Source organism: Lupinus angustifolius, chromosome LG05, assembly GCF_001865875.1.
Source record: "Lupinus angustifolius cultivar Tanjil chromosome LG05, LupAngTanjil_v1.0, whole genome shotgun sequence".
NCBI lineage: Eukaryota > Viridiplantae > Streptophyta > Magnoliopsida > Fabales > Fabaceae > Lupinus > Lupinus angustifolius.
The window spans coordinates 8,868,535-8,879,480 of record NC_032013.1 but is presented as its reverse complement, the minus strand read 5'-3'; the positions used below and the strand labels follow the sequence as shown (position 1 = coordinate 8,879,480).

The 10,946-nt window shown below is 35.3% G+C and overlaps 1 protein-coding gene across 2 annotated transcripts; it reads right to left on the bottom strand.

Annotated features, from left to right (window-relative positions):
- On the bottom strand, positions 1,201-4,803 carry LOC109347650 (polyadenylate-binding protein RBP47C'-like). Of its 2 annotated transcripts, none has more exons than XM_019587602.1 (6): positions 4,331-4,803; positions 3,069-3,534; positions 2,397-2,452; positions 2,182-2,312; positions 1,980-2,076; positions 1,201-1,669 (listed from the first exon to the last, which is right to left on the bottom strand). In XM_019587602.1, exons 1-6 carry the CDS (start codon positions 4,679-4,681, stop codon positions 1,505-1,507), a joined length of 1,266 nt encoding a protein of 421 aa, XP_019443147.1. In that variant the 5' UTR covers positions 4,682-4,803; the 3' UTR covers positions 1,201-1,504. The 2 variants fall into 2 exon arrangements, with proteins under 2 accessions (XP_019443147.1, XP_019443148.1); XM_019587603.1 differs by having other exon boundaries at positions 1,201-1,666; positions 4,331-4,799.

Below are 10,946 nucleotides of genomic sequence, written 5' to 3'. Positions count from 1 at the left end.
TACAATTATAAGATGTGATTAAGGACCCAATCAAGTCCAATAAACTAAGGAGCTTGTCTTGACATTCGGGGAGACCGATGGAGATTATGACAATATCATTCGCAACCATGACAACCTTGAATGTCATGTTCTATGACCTCTTCGATAAACTCTTATCATCGAGGAAAACACATACCATTTGAGGGCCAACTCGTTGAGTTCACAAGAGAACCATAAAAATCCACACATACTTATGGCTCATGTTAGGAGAACGCCTCTCTTGAAAAAAATCAAAAAAAGATTCCTACTATTAGATTGCAAACCCATCTATAATGCAGAACCCTAGGGGCAGTCATCTATATCACCCATATGGCAATCAAATTATCCAAGAAGTCGTAGGAGATCAACAAATTGTCAAAACCTGTTACCAAATCAACATCACTAGAAACACCATATTGACCATCACAACAAATAAAGAGATAAAAATATCCCCATAATAGAATTAGATGTTAGAAGGAGATAATCACCCTTAATGAGAGAGAGAGAGAGAGAGAGAGAGAGAGAGAAAAGATGCCCTTGAGGGTTAGCTCAATGAAAACTCGGGTATTTCATAAAAAAACACTACTCGAACGCCAACAACAATAACTAATCAAATGCCTCCAGACAAATAGAGGTCTTTTTGAATGGTTGGGGAAAATACGCCCATTATAGACCTTAACTTCATATGTCATCATCTAACCATTACACCAAAAGACAAATATTGTCACCCAACAATTAATTTTGTAAAGTTTTGATAATATTGTTCAGCACTACTACATAACACTTCAACCTTCATTCTAACATCAATAGAAAATGCTTGCACCTCACTGTGTCAGGAGCACTACACCCTTCAATAGAAATTGTCTTAAAGGAATTCCCTCACCCTATAGCTAACGAACTAATCTCTTCCGGGATGTGTGACTGTACCTTATAGTAAGTGTCACTCCAAGAGATCGAACTTAATCCCCTTTACATTTAACCCATGGATGCACATGCAGAATCTTAAGAAAAGAACCCCAAAAACTTGAAGGTTTAATAGAGCGCATCAAAATGAATTAGATCTCAATCCTAAATAAGTTGAACTTGAAATGTTTTACTTGCTTCTGAGAAGAGCATAGAAGCATTTTATTAATATATTGGCAGGGAATAGGTGAAATGAAAAGCAACCTAAGGCAAAGCTGCAATATCAAGTGCAGTATATAAATAAAATGAATGCATGGCATAAAGGCTGTCATACTTAAGGCAAATTATTCAGATAAATAAGTTTTAAGTTCCTCGTTTGTCACTATTATAAGTCTTAACAAATAATTAAATTGGAATCCCTACAGTGCTACCTTAGGATGTCAAAATTCAACTCCACTCCACAATTAGGAGGGGTGCTTATGAACTCAACAGACCAAATAAGGTTACAGGGGAGAGAAGTTAATTTCCTCTTTCGGCGTGAAATTCTGTGACATGTGAGAGCTACTCTTGCAATGCAGTTCATTCAGCTTACTTGTTGTTGGTGGCCACGATAAACAGGGTAAGCCCCATAAGCAGCAGCATATGTTCTTGGGTCGTGAGGCGGTGGCAAAGCATATCCATAACCATCATAAACAGGGGCCCCATAATACCCGCCATTCCAGGGGCTGCCAAAATCCACCCTAAACTGCTGTCAAAAGATATATCATTTTAGATTGAATCATAACAAATGCATTTGATGATAGACAGCATGAAGAAAATCCAGTACACTAGTATTATTTACTGTCTCGTTTATTTTGAGAAATAAGACAATAAATCCCAAAATTTATATGTTGATTTTATTAAAAAATCCAGTGAACATTCTTAAGCTTGGTGCAATACATGGTATTCCAAGTTGGATTATGGGTAAGTCATTAAGTAACAATCAGTTCAAGTAGAAGAAAACACCTAATATAATGACAATGTGATGCATGAGTGAGAGAGAAAGAGCGAGAAAATGCCTGCTTATTAGCTGGATTTCGGCCCCAAGAAAGGCGAACTGTTTGCTTGCCAATTGCTGTACCATTTAGCTTCTGCAAGGCTTCTTCAGCATTATTTCTGAAAAAATTGGTCATAACGATATTGTAGTGATTACATCAATGAAGGGTTAAATAACACATTATTTTGAATTATTCAAAGATTTGAGAGAGCCAAAACTTTTACCTATTAACAAATTGGACAAAACCACATCCCTTTCCAACAGGTATCTTAACAGAAACTATCTCACCATACTGGGAGAATGACTGTCTAAGATCATCATCTGTAACATTTGGGTCGAGTCCTCCAACAAATATCTGTAATGAACAATGGATCAGCTATTAGAAAATAGTAACCTGTCACTTAACTGTAAAACACAATAAAAGAATTGAGAAATGCACAGTTGTGTTTGTAGAATCCATTTCAGATAGGCTGGATGCACCATTTGACTGGCCTCCTAAACAAGGAAAGAGACAAAATTAAAACACAACAGGTAAAGATTCCAGGAAACAATTAAATATGATAAATGTGTGATGGAAAAGCAAATGAAGATAAATAAATGAGAAATGTGATATCAAAAACAAATTTAAGGGACCTATAAACCAAGATAAATGGAAGTAAATGAATAAATCGATTCTCGGGGAACTATGAATAACTACTTGCCTACTTGAGCATAAAGAATATAATACATGCCAGTGGACAAAATTGACACTTGAGAATGCCTCACATAACTACCTTGATGTTTGTTCAACAAAATCAACAAATTCATTGTTCATTTACACTCAGTAAAAGTCATTAATAATTTTAAGGAATGTATTCATCTTAAAATGATATGGCAATAACCTTTATCTAAATTGAAATCATCAGGTAAACCATAAAACTAAGATTACTGTTTATATGATGAGAGATAAAAAATAATCCTCGAAGTTCATCAGTAACCTGAAGCAGAACAAAGAAACCTGAGGTTACATGGGTCACCAGAAGCATTTTTTTAATGGAATGTAAAACGTACTTCATCAAATAAAAAGAACACTATTTCAAATATGATAGGCAAGTAATGTGGTTTGTCATACCTTGTTGATAGCCAGATGATTTTCTTGGAGTTGCAGCACCAATACGCATAGGCCTGCTAGAACAGTAAACACCATTCATTTCAGTCATAGCCTGGTTCCTCTCATTATCATCTCCAAACCTAACGAAACCATAGCCCTTTGAACGGCCAGTATTGACATCAAAAACAACTTTTGCAGCTTTAACAGAAGGATACTTAGCAGAAAATGTTTCATGCAATAAGCTATCAGTAACATCTGCAGCTAAATCTCCTACAAAAATAGAAAAATCGGGAACATTATCTGAACCCTTGTCTCCTGTGCTAAATGTCGCCCAGTTCAGGCGGAAAGGTTGCTCTGTATTGGGCATCAAAATTCCAGCATAAGTCTGCAAAACTTTCTCGGCTGTGGCATGTGAACTAAATTCCACAAATCCATAACCCTCTGAAAGACCAGTATGCTTATTGCGAATAACCTTGATGGAGGAAATCTGCAACATATACAGTAGTCAGAAGTGGTAGACAATAAATTCTTACTTGGTAACTTCCTAGCTGAAACAATAACAGAAGTACAGGAAACATCTTGTTCGGTAACAAACTAAGCTTACAATGTAATGATTTTTTTTACATTATCGACCAATCATAAATCATCACAATAACTATTAATGTAGTTATTATAAAAGTTAACAAAATTACAACATTGCAAATGCATGATTAGTTAATGACAATGCATAATCACACTTAAATCCTTTCTTCTATAACAATTCTAACACAAAGTAAAAACTACACAAGATCAATTTATTTGAACTAAATGAAAAGTTGCACCCTTTTCAGTTCCCATTTAAACTTCAGTTATCACAATTCAAAATGAAATAAGTGACAGATGAAACTTAAAGCCAGTATCCACACTTCGATTTTCATTCTCAACCAATTACAATTTATATTTATACCGAATTATGTTTCTTTTATGAGTAAAGAGATTGTGCACTGACAACAAAAAAATTCAGATTGTCACATAATCATTCATCATTTAGTTTTTAAAATCAAAACAAATAAATAGTAGATGATCCGAAAAAAACTTACACTCTCGGTTCGCATTAAACTCTTCTTTATATTCCATTCTTACAAAACAACATCAAATCAAAATGACAATTAAAAATGCTACCACATACAATTTGTATATGCTACACTCAATTCACTACAGTCACAACACATTAAAAGCATAACATCATATGACTATATATATAAATCTGTGTGTGCATTAATAGAATGAAAAAGGAATAGAACCTCGCCGATAGAAGCGAAACATCGATGAAGATAATTTTCATCCATCCAGTGATACAAATCACCAACCCACACGGTCTTGTTCTCGCCGCCATTGGATCCATGATGCTGATGAGGAGAAGGAGGCACGTGCTGGTACTGGTGATGAGGATGGTACGCCACGTACGGTGGCGGCGGCGCGTAAGGTTGACGCGGCAACATGTGGTGTGGCATTACCATAGCCGGGTACTGCATCGGAACCCACTGTTGTGGCGGCGGCGGTTGCCGTTGCTGCGGTTGTTGTTGTTTTTGCTCCGACTGTGGCGGTTGTTGTTGTTGTGGAGGGGAAGCATCAGAGCCGTTGGATTGTTGCATCTTAATTAATGAACGGTGGTGATGTTGTCGCTGGTTTTAGAGAGAAAAGTTGAATCTGGAATTTGGAAGAGAGAGAGAGTGAAGAGAAGGCGCGGCAAGGGTATAAGAGAGGGTGAAGGATTCTTGGGATGTAAACGCGGTTGTTGTTATGACCGTTGGATTAGGAGATTGGGGTTTTATGATAACCGTTAGATTTTCTTGTATGTTTATGTTGTTACTAACTTGTGTTTCCGCCGCCACCTTTCTATCATTTCCCTCACTCTATTAGATATTTTATCTTATTTTTTTTATAGAATTTTATGATTTTTAAACTCTAATTTGTTATTTTTATTTTTACATTTTTCTATTTTCTATTTTCTTTTTAAGATGTTAATATTAGGAACACTTATAAAATGATAATATTATTTGTAAGAGAATCTGTTTTTACAATATTTGGGTAAAAAGGGAAAAATACAAATAGGTCAAACTACACTTGACCTAAAATTCAAGAGGCATTTAACTATAAAGGAGCTTGACATTTTGTTGGGAAGGAGCAATGGAAAAAGTTAAATTAAGGATATAACTTTTGGTAGGATCTTCCATGCATAATTGTTATATTGATGTGGTAGAAGGGTCTTAGGAGGAAAATAAATCTATAACAAAATAAGGAAACAATAATAGCTCCAGCCATAAAAGGATAATGAAAATCATAGTTATTAAAACTTTGCCCTATAAGTTATCGGTGAATCAAACTCATATATGTATAGTATAATAATTATATGAGATATATAATTAAAAATGATCAAAATTAATTAAATTGTATTGTATTGGTCAAAACTGATTTGTGAATGAAAAAATAATATTTTTTAAAAGAATAACATAAAAGTTATTTTAACATATTTAATCACTAGTTAATTTTAATAATTGAGTTATATGTTACAAATGATAATATCTATATTCATAAATATATTAGGTTTATTATAATATGTAATTTAATTGATATGCAATTTAATTAGTATATTAGTAATATAAATAGTATGATAATTAGTATAATATTAATAAGTATGAAAAGTAGATATATAAATTTGGTGAGGATGACCGTGATAAAATAAATTTGGATTGATAAAGATGCACATTAGTCCACACCAATTTTTGATACCTCAATTGCCACAATGAATATGGGGAACATGATCACCCTACCAGTTTGTTTTGGACTATAAGGAATGTCATAAAATTGATAGGTAGGAAGAGAATGAAATATATTATCATATTATAAAATAAGTTATCTTATTTGAAACTAAAATTATGATATGTGTCCTATTTTTTATACTACCAAGAGTATTCTCACCATTTTTTGATAAAGAATTAATCACTTTCGGGGTGTCTAGTTGTCCCTCTTAACAAGTGTCACTCACAGGAATTGACATGTATCATATTTAATCCTTATCTACAAAAATATTTTTTTAAAATAATAAAAATAAGACACGTCATGATTTTAGTGGTTATATAACATAATTTATTTCCTCATAAATAAATACTTTATTCTATTATTGGAATGGTTTAATTGTACACTCAATGGAAAATATGGACTACAAGCTCCAAACACTTTGATGAAGTATTTATGTCCTATTTGGTGTAATCAATGTCATTGAGGTGACAAGATTCATTAGAAACCTAAAACCATCATGGTTAATCCAATTGTGTCTTGTGCATTTAGAATGTCATATTTAAGGTATAGACTTATTATGAATATGGAATGTCAAAGTTAGTCATTATATGCATCTAGGAATGCTACATGAGATGATTATAGAATGTCATAGAATAAGTCGGTACAGGTGATTTAAGAAAGATAGAAAGATGAGAGAGTTTGGTTATTTCTCTCCTTTGGTGCAAGGAGTGAAAAGGGAGGAGGGTGGAATTTAACGCCTCGAAAATTTCTCCAACAATATTGCTAAAAAATGGGTAAAAAATATTTTGTAATGTAAAACTCCTTCATTTATATTTGATTCCTTTTCGGGACATCATGTTAAGTAACATAAATTTATAGAAAAACATCAATCGCTACCTAATGGTAACTAAAAGTCAATTAAAATATCGTGAAATAATTCTTTATTGAAATACATAAAACATTTATACAAAAGCAAAGCGAAATACATCCTGGTCCAAACTGAAAATATATATAACAGTCTGGTTTATTCAAAACATCCAAAATACTCTACACACATACTCGCCTCAAGGGCAACTAGAAATAAAAATGACCACTAGTGACTAGCTCCGATGTTAGTGGGTGTGCTAGGACACTCACTAAGGTCCTCCTCCGTCTCAGAATCGGAGGGGAGATCCACCACCTCAATGGAGTCCTCCGTATAGACTAACTCCACATAGTCTTCCTCTTTGGCTTCCAGCTCCTCCTCATCCAGGTCATTGGATGAACCATGTGACCTACTTCCCACTCTCACATCTGCTTGAAGATCGGGCAGCGTCCATCTAGTAGCTCTCTTTCCTGGTGGGGAATTGGGCACATCGTCTCTACTCCGTCTCCTAGTAGATGGTCTAGCAACAATGGGTTCGTGAGGAATCACAGACTGGATGGATGGTGCAGTAGGTGCAAATCTCCGAGCAGGTAAGGTGAAAGAAGCCTTCAAGTTCGCATGCTGTGAAGGGAAGCGCATCGTAGAGACATCACAAACCATCTCCAACTCTAAGGCACAAGAGAATGTGTAGGTGTATCGGTGTCCATCACTACTCCATGTCCCCTCCTAGGGCATCAAGAATCGGTAGCTCCAAATCCTCGCGATACGGTCCATCTGAACGAGAACGCGAACCGAAGACAAACAGAAAGAAAAGAAAAGAAAAGGGAGTAAAACATCTATGAAAGTGCAAAGTGTCAAGGATTGCACTAGCAATGTCTTGCCTATGTTTTGATGAAGACAAAGTTTTATTAAAGCTTGAAGATGGTTCAACAATCAACATGCCCAGAACTCATTGGTCATATCTAGACTAGGTTATATCAATAGAGTCATAATTCTAAGTAGTCTGGGATGTGTGCCTAAGTGAGTGAGTATAGGTGAGGTAAACCTAGATGGAAGTCTCACAAGTCATTATAATTGTCATATCATATTCATGAGACATATCATCTAGTTTATTGTATGTTCATGCATTAATCTTACATGTTATATGTGCATATTAGACATAATATAATTGCTAAAACATGTATAGGAGTTAAGCATAACATATGAGTAAGTTTGCCTTTTTCATCACGTTTTTAATATGTTGGTTAATCGACTAACGTGGTAACTTAATGGATTAACTCAACTGTTTTCTGTTATATCTGTTTTCCTGTTACAACTGTTTTATGTTTAATCACGTTATATTGGTTAATCGATTAACGTGGTAACTTAATCGATTAACACGTATGTTTTATGTTGTAACTGTTTTCTGTTTTAACTGCTTAACTGAATGCAACGGTTTGAAGGGTCAAATATGTTTTGTATAAGTTTAGGCAAAGTGCAGAAACACATAGCATTGCATTCTATTGTTTAGATTTGATTAGAGAGCATATTTTCGTGATTTACTTTGTAATTGGCAGAGAGAAATGCATGTGTGAGGAAGAGAGATTAACATGCTTTGTTGAAGTTGTTCATGGTGTATTGCATGTTGTTTTCATATGCTTAATCTCATCCATTCTTTCTTGCATGTTCATGCATTCTTGCTAGAGATTTTAATAGAAATATTTTGTGTTTACTGTTTTGTATTAACTCACATATGCATGATGGCTTATGTTTCTTGAGAGTGAGTTAATCCTTGAAGTTTTGTCATAGTTATAATTTGAGCATTTTTGTGCTTGGTACAACTCTCTTTTTTGTACTTTGGGTTAGTCTCTTGGTGTCTTACCACCATTGAGATAGAGTGATTCTTCACCAAGATTAGAAGGTCTTGAATTGAGAATGAGGATCTTGGCTGGGGCTGAATCGCGAGAAAGGTTTTCTCAGGCGATAAGGATAGTCAATCCAAGGATTAGATGTTCTAGGAATTCAAGAAAAAAACATCTTGAGTCTTGTAAATTGAATTGGTGTATATGATTATACTAATTGTTCAATATAGTGAAGAATAAAATCTCCCAAGATCAGAAGGGGAGGCATGGATGTAATTTGCAGTGGACCGCAAACGAACCAAGATAAAAATCCATTTATGCAAGTTGTTCTCTCTTAATCTTCTTTATAATTCTTCCTGTTTTAATTCGAGTTTGAAGCTGATATTTTGCATGCTTATACTTTCCATAAATATATCTATTGTATCTCTGCTTATCTGTTAAATAACTGTGCAACTAGCTGCTCTAATCATTATGTTTCTGTTGTGTGTTAATCGATTAAGCCTACTGGTTAATCGATTAAGTGGGCTGTTTTCCAGAACTGGATTTTGGTGCGATAAGCGGTAATTGATAACCGCTACACTTATTCAACCCCCCTTCTAGGTGTGTTTAGACCAGTGATACCTAACAAGTGGTATCAGAGCTAGTACGACGTGCTAGCTCAACCGTATCCGTGTAATCCTAAGGGAATTAAAATAGGTTCCACCAACCCCTTTGGCGGTGATGGCGCATCCATTAACCGCCCTCCCGTATTCAGTGGCGAGAGATACGCCTACTGAAAAGTCCGGATGAAGATTTTTATTGAGGCCATTGATTCGGATATTTGGGAAACCGTGATCAACGGGCAATTCGTCCCACTTCACTTAGTGGATGACGAACCAAAAGAAAAGCCTAAAATCTTGTGGACCGATGAGGAGCGCAAAAAGGTTCAGTATAACCTCTGCTCCAAAAATATAATCACCTCAGCCCTATCATATGATGAATTCTTTCAGGTATCTTAGTGTCAAAGTACCAAGGAGATGTGGGACATTTTACAGGTGACTCACGAGGGCACTAGCAAGGTCAAGCGTGCCAGACTGAATACGCTTACATATGAATACGAATTATTTCGTATTTTACCAAGTGAATCAATTGACGATATGCAAAAACGATTCACTTATATTATAAACCATCTGATTTCTCTAGATAAAATGCTTACCTGAGGAGAACTCACTAACAAAGTTTTACGCTGTCTTGACATAAGATGGCAACCTAAAGTGACGGCTATCATGGAGTCTAAGGATCTTGATTCCATGCCTTTGGCAACACTGTTCGGAAAGCTTCAAAATCATGAGATGGAGCTTGGACATCTGACCACACATGAAGAATATGGCCGCAAAAAGAATGGAATATCTGTTAAAGCTACAACATCACAACCTACTAAAAAGATAGATAATGACGATTCTGACTCTGACATTGATGAAGAAACGCTAAACCTTCTCGTGCGAAAATTTGGGAAATTCTTGAAGAAGAAAGGAGGTTTCAAGCGATTTCAAAAGGAAAAAGCGTGAGAATCAACAAGAAAAGGCAAGAATAAAGAGTGCTTCACTTGCCATGAATGTGGTAAGCCGGGTCACATGAAATTCCAATGTCCCACTTACCTGAAGAAAGTTGATTCAGAAAAGAGCACTCCCCAGGACTTCAAATTGAAGAAAGCTTACATTATTTGGGATGTACCAGAGGAAGAAACAACATCAAACACCTCGGATGAAGAGGAGACCGCCAAGCTATGCCTAATGACTATAACAGATGAGGCTTGCGGATCAGGTAGCATAAATGATGCTAATAATGAGGTATATTCTGACACATCATCCTCTTGTGATGATTCTCCTTCATATGATGTTTTATATGATGCTTATGTCGAGATGAATGAAGAACTAAAGAAATTAGCAAGAATTAGTGCCGATAGAAAAAAGGTAATTTTGCTAAATGATCAGAAAATAATATAACTACAAAAAGAATTGGATGAGTTAAAACTGGACAATGAAACCTTAGATCTAATTTTTTTTTGTAATTCATGCGACTACTCTAACGATAAATTATGTCAAACAACTATCTGTGAGTCTTGCGAGGACTTTATCTGTGGGTCCTGCGAGGACTTGAAAAATGAGAATTTTAAACTAAATGAAAAACTCGCAAAACTTACTGATAGTCAACACCAATTAGATATCTTGCTAAGTAAAACGAGAAACATTGGTGACCACACTGGATTAGGTTATATCCCCCATCCCATACAAATAGACCATATAGGAAACCTATAACTCGTGTTAATAAAAAGTCTTAGAATAAAAATAGAGTTCCTACATGTTTCTATTGTGGTACACATGGCCGCACCTCTTACTCTTGTTACATCAGGAAATATGGATACCGAGTGGT

Excerpts from the sequence above, each read along its gene's own strand:
- LOC109347650 (XM_019587602.1), bottom strand. The coding sequence starts at position 4,681 with ATGCAACAATCCAACGGCTCTGATGCTTCCCCTCCACAACAACAACAA. Across the intron at positions 3,535-4,330 it reads GTTTCGCTTCTATCGGCGAG|ATTTCCTCCATCAAGGTTAT; the intron begins GTTCTATTCCTT and ends TATATGTTGCAG. Across the intron at positions 2,313-2,396 it reads TGGATTCTACAAACACAACT|ATATTTGTTGGAGGACTCGA; the intron begins GTGCATTTCTCA and ends TGTTCATTACAG.